A 15,706-nucleotide genomic window follows, 5' to 3' on the forward strand; every position below is an offset into this window, starting at 1 on the left:
GCAAACGCTACCTCGTACATCAGCGTGATATATCTGAAAGATTATTGAGTTTCACTCAGGGAGGTCAGTTTGACACAGAGAAAAAGCAGAATCATAAAAATCTCCATCACAATAGTGATGATGAAAAGTTACCTGGAAAATAAGGGGGAACAGAAAACTTTGAAAGATGTGACCTTCACTAGCTGGTCAAATTAACAGCTCTCCTACACTGAGGAGACCATAAAGCTGCTGAGTCATCAGTAACACGTGAATATGTAACTGATGATTTCAGCAGCATGAAATATAAGGCCTGGTTCAGAGCCAGATAGAGGCACTGCATAGGTCTTAAAAGCGGGACATATTGGATGATATATGGTGACATTTTGTCATAAGTATACGTGTTATCTCCCTATTTAAGAAGCCGAAATGAAGCCAATATGACAATCCAGAAGCTGGACTTTGACCAACTTTGATGTATCTCCAGAAGAAAATAACTGTTTAAATATTTAACCGTGTTTTGTTTGCAGCTTGACAAGAAAACACCATCCAAAGAAAAAGAGAGGAATGTTGTACAGATTGTATCAGGAAGCAGTCTTTTGATAAATAATGTAAACAGTGACCAAGTGACAAGAAGCTGTTGAGACGTAGGTGTATGAGTTATTGGCATACATCGCCACCTCCTGAAAAACATCACACATGAACATAAGCAATATACAGAGCATGTTATGTTCAATAAAGATCATTTATGCTGAGTACAAAATGGCGAAATATTGTGTAGCTGAGCTACATAATTCATTTTCCTTTTACAAGTGCTGTCCAACCTAACGTTTTTAATAGCTTCATATTGAATTCCACAGCACATCCAATAGAAGTCAATTGTTAACCAGTATGATTAGAAAAAATCCACTTGATGGCATATGTGAAATCTCTTTATGTTGATGTTAAGTCGTGAGTTATACTGATCTTTAAGGCATCTTGATATCATTCTGTTACCAAATGCGCAGCGTAACCTCAATTTTACGCACTCCTTTGGTGTCAGCCTTCACTGAAAGGCTGATTCCTTCATATCAATCATATTCTTGGATTCCTACTTAGAAAGCATGTGTATGTAAACATGTAAATAGCCCTCCCAGCCTCTGAGGGAGGAATATGTTGATTTTAAGTGCCTTTAACACAAGTGTTCTGTCAGATCACACTATACCCACCATTCTTTAAGCCTGTGACGCACGCGTGAGCAGGGAGGTATCGTTTATAAAAGCAGCCAACAAAGGCATGATTATTAGGACTGAAATAGTAGACTGAAGACCACCGATATGTCGCTGGAGGAGTCGTTCTTGTTAACCCCAGAGGACAGCACACTTCTGCTCCTGAATGTTTCCAGGGTATTTTGGGAGTCCGCAGGAGAGCAGCAGCACCACTTCAGCATCTGGCTCCCTGGTATCGGCATCGCTGCTATCTACGGGATCATCATCATCGTGGGGCTGATTGGAAATGTCACTTTAATGAAGACGTGTCTGTTGGTGAGGTCCATGCGGACGGTGCCCAACTTATTCCTATCCAGTCTGGCTCTGGGGGACCTGCTGCTACTGGTGACCTGCGCGCCGGTGGACGCCAGCCGGTACTTGGTGGACGAGTGGCTCTTCGGCCGCGTCGGATGCAAACTGATCCCTTTCATCCAGCTCACCTCTGTGGGAGTCTCCGTGTTCACTCTCACTGCTCTCTCCGCTGACCGGTACTTGTCACACAGCCAGTCTGAGCTACTATAACTCTTTGTGCTGTTGTGTTAACGGCAGGATAATATGTTTACAAATGATGGAGGGAAATGCGCTTTTACGCATGGCTCCAGCATCGTAGACACAAGATGTAGAAAGTCTAATTTTAAAACAGTCAAATTGCTTCCAAAAAAATATTTTGATTAATTGACTGTTTGTGTAGTTCAGTTAACTCCTCTTTGTAAATAGCTCTTAGAATCAGTGCCAGGCAGATGTTTTTTTTTTCTCTCGATTTATGTTTTAAAATGCTGCAGGAATTTTATAAATAACAATTTGTTTAATAAATGAAAACAGTATATGGTTTAACATATTTGAAAAAACAAATCTATATTTAGAAAGCAACCTGAGCTAATCTCTATTAATCTCATGCTCGGTGTTCATATTTGCCCACATGCAACAACAAGCATGCACCACTGCAGTGTCTCTGAATCCTCTGGGTTAAATGAAGAATCGGTTCTGTTGGTTTAAATGAGATTTTAGAGGAACCCGATAAACATCAGGCTCTTGTTGGAATACTAAGTGCGCTATTATTTGTATAGATTGATTAAATATAAATAAAGCTTCACACTTGGGGGCCCGTACCCCTGCACAGAGTCAGAGGCGAAAAAGAAAAAAGAATGATCTGAGCAGAAAAATGGAAAAATATCTGTCTGTCAGACTCTTCTCAGATCTTTGAGAATTAAACAATGACTTTGTTGCCCCAGAAAATCATGAATTCAGTACAAAGAAAACATTTTCTTGTTGGTTAAACCAATCATTAAAAAATATTATTTCATTATCCTGTAGTTGCCAAAAGGGTTTACTTTGTTTGGTTTTTTTGTTTGGTTTTTTTGTTTGTTTTTTTGTTGTTGTTTTTTGAGATATTGACTTCACACGTGCATAGATGAGTCCACGTCCGAGGATTATTAGTCACTGTGCTGAACTAAGATCAAAAACGGGTTCCGGGTGAAAATTGAAGTGAAGCAAATGTCTGAAAATATGTCGAGGACGCTTTTAGTTTCCAGTGTGTTTAATTATCCTGCAAATTTAATAAAGACACAGGAAGATCGTGACAGTTAATCAAGCTGATTGCAGCGTAGCCATCAAAGTGTTTTTCTGTTTGTTCACTGCTTTGCTGCTATTAAGATATCTTGTAGGAAAACACTGAGCCACAGTTGGAGTATTTAACACCAGCTGTAATTAGCATTCTGACTTCCGCCACAGGAGCTTTTCTCATCTTCTGCTTCCTTTCATTCAAAGCCTGCTTTAATTTTCTCTGCCACAGAGAGATAATTTGGTTTGATTAGAAAAAAATCAACCGTGCCTGCTGTTAAAAATCAGCCATGAGATAATCGTTTCTCTTTTTTTTTTGTGGTTGTTTTTGATTGCATGCGTAATGAAGAAACTGCACTGAGCTCGTCTTCATTCACAAATGCTGTTTCTTCCTCTAGGTACAAGGCTATCGTCAAACCGCTGGACATCAACAAGTCCAGTGCTGCTCTGAGCATCGGTTTACGCGCAGGGATGATCTGGCTGCTCTCGGTGACTCTGGCTGTGCCCGAAGCCGTCTTCTCCGACCTGCACACCTTCACCACCAGCCACACCAATGAGACGTTTGTGACCTGCGCCCCTTACCCTCACGCGGGGGAGCTCCACCCGAAGATCCACTCCACCGCCTCATTCCTCATCTTCTACATCATGCCCCTCTTCATCATATCTGTCTACTACTGCTTCATCGCTCGCAGTCTGGTCAGAAGCTCCGCGGACATCCCCGCCGAGGGACACCTGCACTTTCAGAAGCAGGTCAGACCCCGAGCTCTTCTTATTCTGCTCTGAAATGCAGAATAGATTCATCTTTTTGCTGTTTTTTCTTTTCTTTTTGAGGATCATTCTGTTCTGATCTGAGAAGATTAGACATGGGACTCACAGGGCTTCACACAATTAATTAGCTTACCACTGGGTGCAGGGGTAACAGCTGTATCCAAAGTCTTAATTCACTTTAATTGGCACATTTTATCCAGATTAACATCTTCAGGAGCTGGAGCATTTGTTGCTGGGACCCTACTGATCCCCACTGTCCATTAAAGTTTCATTCCTACTCCAAAAACCCAGAAACTAACCTGCACTGGGAGCCCAAGGATCAGTCAGAGGTCAGTTAGTTGGCTGAAAGGCGATTAGAGGTGGACTAATTTGTCTTTATTTCAAAGCCAACAGAGACAAAGAGAAAGAAACTGTGGACATGATTCACACTAACCATCAGGTCATCTTACTCGTCTATCATAATACTCCGAATTCTCAAATTTGTCAGATACTGAACCACATCTCTGAGTTTGCTGAGCACTGTGAAGATGTTAAACTGGGTCTCAGTGAATGAAGGACATTTTTCACTCAATGCACTAAAATCAAACAGTTATTAAAGAAAAAATTAGGATGTGCTGATAATGAAAGTAATTGCTGGCCACTGTCTGAAAACACATTGTTGGGGTTTTGTGTGTGTGTGTGTGTGTGTGTGTGGGGGGGGGGGAGGTTAAGGTTTTTTCTTCTTTTACTCATCTGGTTGCCTGGTAACGTCTCCCAGTAAAGGAGTCCCTGAACCCCTGATTAACTGCAAATTATAGTTGAAAATTAAGGTTTAGTGCAAATTTAGAAAAAGAAAAAGAAATTCACTTTTTTATCTGCCAAAGTGAAAACTGAAGGAAATTGCCGTCCCGGGTTTCCTCCGTGGCGTGAGCGATAAGCAGAGTTTTGTCCTTTCCTTATAAGACTCCTAATTATTCAAAGTAACACTCAGGTATGCCGTTCAGCTGGGTTAGTTACGATATCGGGAGCAGTTAGGAGAACAAAGTGATACAGAGACTGTTCAGATTGCTTTCCCAGAATCAACTCCAAGGTTTATTTGGTACACAGCAGTTTATATAGAGAAAAAAAGGTTCGTGTGTCAGCTTTCCCAGTTCAAACCGGTACAGACTAAATAAGGAAACGTCTTCCTGCCTTCTGAGCAAAGTATCCCTTGTGTAGTTTATCAGTTCAGCTACAATTTATGATCATCCCAGCAAAATACACTCCTAGACATAAAATACAGAGTTCTTTCATTAGTGAATTCTGAAACAAACCACCTGGCCTTTAACGAGCCTTTTCCAGGAGATAAAGAAAAAGGGAGGATGGGAGTAAGGAAGTGGTCTCGTCTCTGTGGTGTTTTCGACCTTGGGGTACCAGCTTGTGAGTCTTACACATTAATTCTTGGGTCACAGAGAAAGAGAAAAACAACTAGTAGATGGGCCTTATTGAGTAACAGTTTTCCTGTATAAAACAATATCCTGTAAATGCTAACCGTGGTATCAAAATATCACAACAAAAACTTCCCTTCAGTTCACAAAAACACAAACACAACCTTGGACTGTAGACTTTTATGTCTAATGAGGCCTTTGTAATGGTGTTACACACTGGGTTAATTGCTTAGTAAAGTCCTGTTTTGAAGCTTCAATTTAAAAGTTCTGGCCTTTGCCATCCTAGTTTTGTGAAACCAAGTGTGACAACTTCACATTCATGATCCATTTATGCTACAGTGACTGTGTCCAATATTCATATGTATTTGCGTACATAGAGCCTATTCAGAGGGTTTTCAACCAACGCAAATGTACTCAAAAATCCCAAATGTTGCTCAGCATGGATGATGCTGTGATTAGTCAACATATCGGGGTGACAGGGATGGGAGCAACAGCAGAGTTCACCAGAAATGTGAACAAAATATTTTTTTTCTATTCAGGCTTGTGTTGATCCAGTTCTTACTCTACCAGGGTGCTGCAGTCTATCCCTGATACTATAGAGCGAGGGGCGGGGTACACCCTGGACAGATCACCGGCCTGAGAGACAGACAACCATTCACTCTCACATTCACTCTTATGAGCAATTTAGAATCACCAAGTAAACCAACCTCACTAACTGCATGTCTTTGGACTGTGAGAGGAAGCAGGAGTACCTGTGAGAACCCACGCAGACACAGGGATAAACTGTGTCTCATGTCTGCGTGGGTTCTCCCCACTCCACACAGAAAGGTCCCGACCAGATGGTGGATTCAAACCCAGGACCGTCTTGCTGTGATGCAGTCAAACAAAATACAGCATGAAAACAGAGACAGAGGCAGGAGTGAACACTTTGTCTTTCACTCTTCTCCTCAGCCGACTGATGGACCAGCAGCAGCACAACCTGGAGTATCTACAGACCAGCTGCACCACATATTTCTGACACTGTGCCCATATGACAACATACAGTTTCTGCATGTAGACAGGCCACGCACATACTGCGAATGTGATAGCTTCACTGAACAATAATTTCTCCACAAGTCAAACTGTTAATGCCAAATAATTCTCTACAGCACACCTTGCTTTATTGCTTCTTTTACTCTAAATTAGATCCTCATTTATAAAGTATATATCATGAAAGACTCAAAAACACCTTAAACAAGCGACTGAGGCCAAAACTTTATCAGGAAAGTGTTCACCGAGGTTATAATTTCAGGGCAAAGTTAGGTAATCTCCTCACAGACTTCTATACAGGCAAACTTCTCTTTTAAACCAGAGGAGTCGCCCCCTGCTGGCCATTGCATAGAATCATTTGGCTCTACTTTTCAGACCTAAAGCTCCACCCATCCATCCATTTGATGCAGAACTTACTGTCTCCTCTCTCTCCTCTCCTGTCAGATCAGGTCCAGGAAGCGTCTGGCTAAAACTGTGCTTGTGTTTGTCGGCTTGTTTGCGTTCTGCTGGCTCCCGAGTCATGTGATCTACCTGTACCGCTCCTACCACTACAACCAGGTGGACACGTCGCTGGGCCACTTCGTCGCCAGCGTGTGCGCTCGCATCTTGGCCTTCACCAACTCCTGTGTGAACCCATTTGCTCTGTACCTGATGAGCAAACGCTTCAGGAAACACTTCAAAAAGCAGCTTCTGTGCTGCTCCGCTCCCACAGAGCTGCGCAGCCAGAGCAGCAGGAGCACAAATGTAACGACCGTCTGAACCAATCGGTGTTCATGAACTTCACGCCCATGCTTTGGCAGGATTTGAGCCACTTTTAAGTTCAGTAACATGATAGAAAATTATTATATCATAATAGTACCTGAATTTAATGAATTAAAGATCCTCTGAGGTCTAAGTTGTCGTGATGACCCCAAACCAAAGTCTGAACAGTCAGAATATGTAATTTTGGTTCTTCATACATTGTTCTCCCAATTCTAGACAATCAGAAAACAAAGAACACATTTAAAACTTTTCAAGTTTCAAAACTTTGAAAACTTTTGTTTTGGCCTTACATGTGGTCAGGGTTACCAAAATGTAACTGTATAAATCATATCTGTTAAAATACAAGCAGATGTTATGGATAAACTAAAACCACTGCTTAGTGTTGCAGGCTGTGCCTGCCATATGTTACTGTATGAGGAAATGTATGATGAGTTGATCTCAGCGCTGCACAAAAATAGAAAGGCAAAAAAAAAACATACACTCACGAGCAACTTTGTTATGTACACCATACTAGTACTGAGTTAAACCAAGTTTGATGGAAAAAGATACTAGTAAGAATTTTCAGAGATTTCTCTTCACAATGATACAACAACATCACAGAGTTGCTGCAGATCAGGTGCACATCCATGATGTTCTAACACATCCCAAAGCTGCTGGATTAAGATCTGGTGACTGTGGAGGCCATGTGAGTACCGTGATCTCATTGTCATGTTCAAGAAAACACCTGAGATGATCTGAGCTTTGTGACATGGTGTGCTATCCTGCTGGAAGCAGCCATCAGTGATAGATACATGGTGTCATAATAGGATTGACATGTTAAGCAACAATACTAAGGTAGGCTTGAGTGTTTAAATGATGCCCTGGTGGTTTTAAGGGAAAAATCGCCCACGCCATTAAACCACCAGCAGCCTGAACAATTGATACAACACAGGATGCATTCTTATGCTGATGTTTATGCCAATTTCTGATCCTACTAGTCAAAGGGTCCAGCAGAAATTAGAACCCATTGAACCAGCCTCAGTTTCCTGTCCTTAGCTGACAGGAGTGGCACCTAGTGTGGTCTTCTGCTGCTGTAGCCTATCCAGAGATGCTCTTCTGCAGACCTGGGCTGTAATGAGTTATTTGAATTAATAATGCCTTCCTATTAACTTAAATGAGCCTGACTATTCTCCTTTGACCCCTGAAATCAATAAGACATTTTCACCCAGAGAACTGCAGCTCGTTGGATATTTTTTATTTTTCAGACCATTCTCTGTAAACCCTTAAGAGAGTTTAATGGGAATAAATCCAAGGAGATCAGCATTTTTTGAAACAAACAATATCACGTTCAAAGTCACTTAAATCACATCTCTTCCACATTGAGATGCTCGGTTTGAACTTAAGGAGGTCGTCTTGATCATATCTACATCCCTAAATGCATCGAGTCACTTCCATGTGATGGGCTAATTAGATATTTGTGAACCCTTAATAAGGTGGTCAATGAGTGCATTTGAATATGAACATCTGTCAACCTATAATATAAAAAAGTTATATGAAGTCTTCTTTAAAAACATGATGCAGATGTTTATCTCAAATCTTTGCAGATGTAAAACCACAAACCATGCGAAATAAAACTGGGCGTTGTTGTATATTGTATAGTTTTCTGTTGCATTAAATGACGTGTTCCACTCCCACTTGCGTTGTGAACCATGCATGAAATGGCTCAATATTTATTTTGTTGTTTGTTTATATCTACAGTATGCCATTTTTAAGGAAAAATGTCAGCGGAGGAGCGATCGCCTGTGACATTTGAAAGTTCATAAGCTGTAAAAATCTTCAAGCTGAACGCAGTAACTTGTGCGCTTCAGTGTACTGCAGAGAAACATTAAGCCACATTTATTGGCTGTTTTTTTTTAATCCCATTATTAAAACTGTGAGATATCACACATTGTGTGTGCAGTAATGTGAGGTAGTGAAGTGTTGATTGCTTGTGTACAGCTGTGCAGTGTATCAGTTACATTCAGCAGATATTTGTTGCTTCAGAGTAACGTGTTTGAAGATGAACCCAACAGCCTTCTTTTTCTTTTAATGTAATGCTGCAGCCATTTAAAGCAACCAGAAGTTGTTGTTTCATTTCTTTTATTTGGACGAATATTCAATTAAATTTTTATTTTGTGACTAATTTTTAGTCACGAAATATAACCTCAACTGCTCTGTGTCGTCCTTTGTCGGGGTAAGAATGTCAATCCCAACAAAAATTAATGTACTGTGGTAAAAATGTGAAGAATAAACAAACATAAAATGGCCTTATTAGTCCAGCATCAACTTAGAAATAACGGATGCCTTGTTTCTCAACATTTTGCTGTATTAATATCTCCAGTTCTCCTTTTTAAGCAACCTTTTTTTTGCATTTCATTAAACCTAAATAAATATAAAACCTGGGGATGAGTTCGTCTGTATCGCAGTACAAAGTCTTTCCCTGAGCTGCTTGTGTGACCTTTTCCTAACGAGCGACTCGACCGAACGGAGCTCAGAACTGAGACATAAAATCATCTTGTTGGTAATAATTTTATTTAATTGCCCGATTGAGGTTTTTTGTAATCTCTGAATGAATCAGCAATGAATTAAGGCCTAATTTTATATCAGGAGTTTGATGGTAAGTGCTGAGTTTCAAACTGAGCAGCAGGAGACTCATTATAATACACACCTTTACAAATGAGCGGTACATGCTATATACAGCCCTTACAAAGCCTTTTCTGAAGGCTGAGGTTTTTCTTTGCCGTCTCGGTGAAGACACGTCAAGTTAAATCTGTTCCAACAAGTTCTTTCAGGTCTTTGCAGAGGTGACCTTTCAGAGTGACATTTGAAGTCAGAAAATTAATTCCCCCTGAGCAACATCCGCCACAAAACACACTCTAACCCTCAGTTATTTGGATCCTTTACTGCAGCTGCTGTTTTCCTTCAGTATATTTTGTTTTTATTTTTCTGCCCCTCATTATTAAACTCTTATTTTGAGCCACAGCACGTGCAAGTACACAAATGTATCATTCACACGCAGCTCAGTCGTAATCAAGCATAAAACAGTTTGTCTCCAGAAGCTTAGTTCTCTTCAGGATGGTGTCTGAGGTGCGTCTTGTGACATAAATACACTCACCGCCCACTTTATTTTCAACTGCTCTTTAACAGAAATATCTAATGAGCCAGTCACATTGCAGCAAATCAGTACATTTATCCATGTAGGAATGGTCAAGATGCTGTGTTGAATTTCCAGCTGAGAGAATTGAATGAAAAGGATAAAATATCCACGGAGCAGCAGTTCTCTTGGGGAAAATGTCTCGGTGATTTCAGAGGTGAATAATCAGACAGTTTCAAGCTGATAGGAAGGCAACAGTGACTCAGAGAAGACAAAGAAATGCAGAACATCCTTGAATCCACAGTGAAATGTAGCAGACGAGCAACAGCAGCAGGAGAACACATCAAGCTAGAATTGACTCAAGATCATCAAAACTGGACAACAGAAGATTTAAAAAATGTTTCCTGGACTGATGGGAATTCTGCTGCAACATTCAGATGATGTATCATTGATTAAGGCTGCTGGGGATTATTGGTGCGCGGATATTTTCTTGGGCTTGTTGGTACCAACATCCTGCAGTACGGTGGCCCCTAGAGACAAAGCACGTACAAAATACAAAACACATGCAAAATCCAAAGCACATGCAAAATACAAAACACATGCAAAACCCATAGCACATGCAAAATACAAAACACTTACAAAATACAAAACACATGCAAAATACAAAACACATGCAAAATACAAAACACTTACAAAATACAAAACACATGCAAAATACAAAACACATGCAAAAGACAAAACACATACAAAATACAAAACACATACAAAATACAAAACACATGCAAAAGACAAAACACATGCAAAATACAAAACACATGCAAAAGACAAAACACATACAAAATACAAAACACATGCAAAATACAAAACACATGCAAAATACAAAACACATACAAAATCCAAAACACATGCAAAAGACAAAACACATGCAAAATACAAAGCACAACGGAAGTGCTCCAGGACGCTAGGGGCAGTGTTGAGTTTTTGTTACCTAGTGGCTACATAAGCCATGAAGTTTCTAATGACCGGATTTGGTGTGTGGCAGTAAAAGGTAAATGAACCTTTTTTTTAAATTATTTGAATATATATTAGTGTTTGTGTATAAATCAACAACTAATACACATATGCTCTCAATTGTGTAATTTAAGTTATCTAGGTAGTTGTGTTTTGGAAGTTCAGTTTTACGCTAGCAACGTAGCTGTTGTGTTGGAAATGCGTCTGTGTATATACACTTTAGCTTAGGTCTGCCCTTTTCCGTTTTAATACTCCATTTTAAAAGAAAAATGCTGTTTGTTTCAGGGTAAGAATGTTTTGTCCATATTGTGGCCATAACGTGAGAGAAGTTGTCAAGTTCTGCGGTTCATGTGGCAAACATATTGAGTTTTTGGCGTTTGTCAACAACAGTAAGTATTTCACAAATAACATATATAAAAAAGGTTGTCTGAACCAGTTCACAAAGCTGCCATTTGGCTGTTTACAGTTTATTTACATTTGAATGCAGTCCTTATTTACTATATTATTTTTATGTTATATAAATTGCATACACATTATTTTGCAATCATTTAAACCAGTAAGGTATATATCTGTGAAGATTCTTAGTCGTCCAGGTTAGGGTTATAGTTGTAGACTTTATTTGTCTTGAATTTACTGAGGCCCAAAGAAGCAACATATTAATTTCGTTTAATAATGAGACAATACATTGGTTTTTAAATGTCATTGTTATTTAAAACTGCACATTTCTTGTCTGATGATCTATTTTACCATTTCCCATCTTATTTTTTTTCTGTTTATAAGGATCAATTCAAGAAAACATTTCCATTGAAGACCTCATTCAGAAATATTTCAGAGACGGTTACTCCTATAATGAAACATTGGACATTTTGGCCTCAAAACATAAACAGAAGATCAGTCTGACCACACTTAAAAGTAGATTAAGAAGTTTATCACTGTCCCGCAAAAAACATTACTCAACTCAGGCCTTGATTTGTGCTGCAATAATAGAAGAGCTGAAGGGACCTGGTCAACATTATGGATACCGTTCAATGTGGCAGACACTGCGTCAGAAACACCATCTTTCTGTGAAAAGGCATGATGTAATGGTGATGATGGCAGAGCTCGACCCATCTGGAGTCCAAAAGCGCTCAAAGAAAAAGTTTTTACGAAGAGTTTACGATTCACCTGGACCAAACCACACTTGGCATGTTGATGGATATGACAAATTAAAGCCATATGGTTTGACTATCAGTGGTTGTATTGATGGCTATTCGCGGAAGATATTATGGTTGGTTTGCGGAGCAACTAACAGCAACCCAGAAGTCATAGCTCAACACTACGTTCAGTGTGCTTCAGAGTTTGGAGTCATACCAGTGCGACTTCGCACATACTGCGGCACTGAAAATGGGACGATGGCAGCAATGCATTGTGCCTTACGGTCATCTCATCAGGATTTTTTTGCAGGAGCTGCCAGTCATATGTATGGATCTTCAATAACAAATCAAAGAATTGAAAGCTGGTGGTCGTACTTCAGAAAACAGCGGTAGGTTTTAAAATTTTTCAAGAAACAACTATATTAAGCAAATAAAAGTGTGGCTGTAATATATAGTCTGTGATGCAGAAGCCTTGATTTGTATTACACCACCTTTCCTTTATAGCTTCAATGTGTAGCCAAGTATAAGATAGAAAATTTAAACTGTCAATAAAGAAAGTGAGATGAATAGAAATCCAAAATGCACGCACTTTACATCAACTCAAGAAACAGTTTCATAAACGTAAGAAATAGTGAGGCTTTGAAGGATAGTGATTTTGAACTGATGGTATGTTTTTGTCTCTTCTAGAACACAGTTCTGGATGGACCTTTTGAGTGACATGAAGGAAATGCACCTCTTTAATGGTAGTCATGAACACATGTGCTTGGTGCGCTTCATTTTCATGGCTGTGCTTCAGAGGGATCTGGATGAATGCAAAAGAAAGTGGAACACGCACCTGATCCGTCCAGTTAGCCAGTCACGCTGTCCATCTGGTAAACCGGATGTGATGTATTACCTGCCTCATAGGTTTGTATCACTCTTGTCAATTTAAAATGTGAAAAATCAAAAGTCTGTAATTTAAGTAGAAATCACAAAAATGACATTTTTTTTAGCACCTTTTAATCTCTAAATGGTAAATGTCCTGTATTTGTATAGCGCTTTACTAGTCCCTAAGGACCCCAAAGCGCTTTACACAAACAGTCATCCACCCATTCACACACACATTCACACACTGGTGATGGCAAGCTACATTGTAGCCACAGTCACCCTGGGGCGCACTGATCTATGCACTTGATCATATAGTCTTCTTTTACTGTATGGTCATAAAAAACAGACACCACAGTGTTTGTACCACCCAAAATTTGGACTAAATAGGTCTACTTTTTTCACATGTTGATTCCAGTGCTAAAATTTATGAAAAGCCGTTTTATATTATCTCCTTAAATACATGACAAAAATCTGCCAATGTTTTCAGCAAGTCAATTGTTCAAGACAGGTAGTTACAGGAACTCTGACCACCTTCTAGTCTATTCAATGCCATAATACAGCCAGTGGTCTTAAGTAAAAGCATATGTTCACTTTAAGCATAATTTCCCCCCCCCTACAGAGACAAGGATGTTGTAGCGTTTTCTTAGTATTTTAATAGTAAAAATTTTCCTTGTACAAACTTTTAGGTTTGGTGGACGCGACTGTGGCCTTGCAGTTGGACATCAAGAGCTGAGCCAGTTCAGGATGAGTTCAACTCCCGATTTCTATGGAGACCCTCACCTACAGGAATATTTTGAAGGACTAAACAGTGGCTTCAGTTCATCACAGACATTGGAATCTTGTGTGGAGAACTACATCAGACTAAAAGGACTTGCTGGGTTGTAATGCCAAGGTTCCCACACATCCCAGAACTGTGGATTCCACTTTGTGGTTATAATAATGCACCACCTGCACTTTTGTTAAGGCAAAAAAAAATGTTTTTTGCTTCAAGTAGATCACAATTATAGTTCATCAGTTTATAGTCACTTAAAAAAATAGCCTTTGTGTTTTTCCAAATAAGAATATCAGTTGTGACGATGAGATCAAATAAATTATTTATCCTAACAGATGATATTGTGAAGACTCTCTTAACCTCCACCTTAAATGCAAGACACGTGTTGGTATTATTAGCTTTATTAATACAGGTTGATATAAAATAAAGGAGTAAAAACACTCTAATTTAAGTAATAAGATTTATTGTTAACGTTAACAAGGCAAATTACACTTTGCACTGAAATAGAAATTGTGTAAAATGTACAATATCTATGAATATATCTTTTCTAAATGCTGGATAGTAGTAAAGGGAATTCTAAAGCTAAGGGTACTAAAAAGTAATCCTTTCAAATCACAGACATTTACTTTAGCATTGTAACTAAAACAAAGGCCTTGGCCCAACAGATATCTAGCCAATTTCTTTAAACAAACCTTTTTGTATAAGAACAAAAACACAGTTGAAATGAGGACTATATTACAGTGTGAGGATCAAACTGTAAGTCGATCAATACAGACCAAAACCAGGAGAGTTTAATATTCCAAAGTCCATATCATCCTGGAACTGCTTATATGACTGAGCCATTGGTATCACAATGGTGTTTGCACATGTTTTCCCAATTGGGAAACGTGATGCATCACCAAACAGCAATCTTGGTCTTGGTTCCATTCCAGGGCCCTGTTTCAGGAAGCCGGTTTAGAAAACTCAGAGTGAAAAACGATACGCAGGGTTGAGTAACCCCGAACTGTCCAACTCGGAATATTCGGTTTCAGAAAGGCTGATAACAAGTAGTTCAGTCAACGCGGAGTTGCTTTAACCCCAAGTGAAGCGCGCGGACGAGGATACATAAAGCCCTGATCAGTGGAGCACAGATTAAGTGAGTCACCATGGAGACGGAGGGAAAGAAGGCGCGGTCAATGTATTTCACAGCGCTTGAGGCCGAAATTCTGATGGCAGCATATGCCGATAACATGCAAATTCCGCGGAAAAAAGTAACACAGCGACAGCTGCAAAAGAAAGTGAGCATGCATGGCAAAACATAGCCGACAGAGTCAATGCGTGAGTGTTAATTTAAACATTGATCTAGGGATTTCCACCCATTTAACACGTTATTTTATCATATGTTATTTTATTTGTTATTTTATACATTTTATTTTGTGACGTGATGTGAGCGCAGGTGCAACCCAACAGGCCCCAAACGTTCCTGGCAGCAAGTAAAAATGAAATATAAAAATATAGTCCAAACAGGTAAGGTGTAATTGTATTATGAGCCATAGTGCTTGGTCTGTTTGTCCGATGTAAATCAATTGCAGTTAGAGGCTACATTAATTTTCTGTCTGTAAGCACTTATTGAAATTATCTGAGCACATTACAAGTACATATTTGCTTACTCTGTATGCTCAAATGTGGCCCGTTATAGCCAACAGAAAAAAAGCGGAGGCCCCAAAAACAGGTGGGGGTCCTCCACCACTCACAGAGGCTGAGCAGTTGGCCCTCAGCCAAAACAGTGGGCGCCCTGTGGCCGAAGGCATCTCTGCGGGGACATCCTCTGAGTCAATAACCCCGCAAGACACAAGTGCCTACATAGGGGGTAAATTCAAAATAATACATGATGTGCATACATCCTTTCTTCACAGTCACCTTTGCAGTGCTACTCATTCATTTGATAAACTCTTTACCATAATGGATTATTTTGTAGTGAAGTTATTTTCCTACTGATTTTGCCTTCCCTCAGTCTTGGTTGTCTTTGAGAGCATAATGACAATGAAGTGTAAGGTGATTGGTATGTTTGTTAATTGCCATTT

General features: G+C 39.6%; 2 protein-coding genes across 3 annotated transcripts; both read left to right on the forward strand.

Annotated features, from left to right (window-relative positions):
- The first annotated feature begins 1,292 nt into the window (after window positions 1-1,292).
- Window positions 1,293-6,859, forward strand: LOC146650965 (gastrin-releasing peptide receptor-like). The gene is made up of 3 exons (XM_085384900.1): window positions 1,293-1,711; window positions 3,182-3,533; window positions 6,431-6,859. The coding sequence occupies exons 1-3, from the start codon at window positions 1,293-1,295 to the stop codon at window positions 6,743-6,745; spliced, it is 1,086 nt and encodes a 361-aa protein (XP_085241026.1). The 3' UTR covers window positions 6,746-6,859.
- Window positions 6,860-10,852: 3,993 nt separating this feature from the next.
- LOC146650966 (uncharacterized) lies at window positions 10,853-14,570 on the forward strand. Of its 2 annotated transcripts, none has more exons than XM_085385029.1 (5): window positions 10,853-10,908; window positions 11,157-11,260; window positions 11,652-12,393; window positions 12,692-12,910; window positions 13,558-14,570. In XM_085385029.1, the coding sequence occupies exons 2-5, from the start codon at window positions 11,164-11,166 to the stop codon at window positions 13,754-13,756; spliced, it is 1,257 nt and encodes a 418-aa protein (XP_085241155.1). In that variant the 5' UTR covers window positions 10,853-10,908; window positions 11,157-11,163; the 3' UTR covers window positions 13,757-14,570. The 2 variants fall into 2 exon arrangements, with proteins under 2 accessions (XP_085241155.1, XP_085241156.1); XM_085385030.1 differs by having other exon boundaries at window positions 12,315-12,393.
- The last annotated feature ends 1,136 nt before the right edge of the window (window positions 14,571-15,706 follow it).

This window comes from Rhamphochromis longiceps, linkage group LG16 (assembly GCF_057381845.1).
Source record: "Rhamphochromis longiceps isolate RC_006_pf linkage group LG16, R_longiceps_female_GT1.1, whole genome shotgun sequence".
Lineage (NCBI taxonomy): Eukaryota > Metazoa > Chordata > Actinopteri > Cichliformes > Cichlidae > Rhamphochromis > Rhamphochromis longiceps.

Excerpts from the sequence above, each read along its gene's own strand:
- LOC146650966 (XM_085385029.1), top strand. The coding sequence starts at position 11,164 with ATGTTTTGTCCATATTGTGGCCATAACGTGAGAGAAGTTGTCAAGTTC. Across the intron at positions 11,261-11,651 it reads TTTGGCGTTTGTCAACAACA|GATCAATTCAAGAAAACATT; the intron begins GTAAGTATTTCA and ends TCTGTTTATAAG. Across the intron at positions 12,911-13,557 it reads ATGTATTACCTGCCTCATAG|GTTTGGTGGACGCGACTGTG; the intron begins GTTTGTATCACT and ends ACAAACTTTTAG.
- LOC146650965 (XM_085384900.1), top strand. The coding sequence starts at position 1,293 with ATGTCGCTGGAGGAGTCGTTCTTGTTAACCCCAGAGGACAGCACACTT. Across the intron at positions 1,712-3,181 it reads ACTGCTCTCTCCGCTGACCG|GTACAAGGCTATCGTCAAAC; the intron begins GTACTTGTCACA and ends TTCTTCCTCTAG. Across the intron at positions 3,534-6,430 it reads ACCTGCACTTTCAGAAGCAG|ATCAGGTCCAGGAAGCGTCT; the intron begins GTCAGACCCCGA and ends CTCTCCTGTCAG.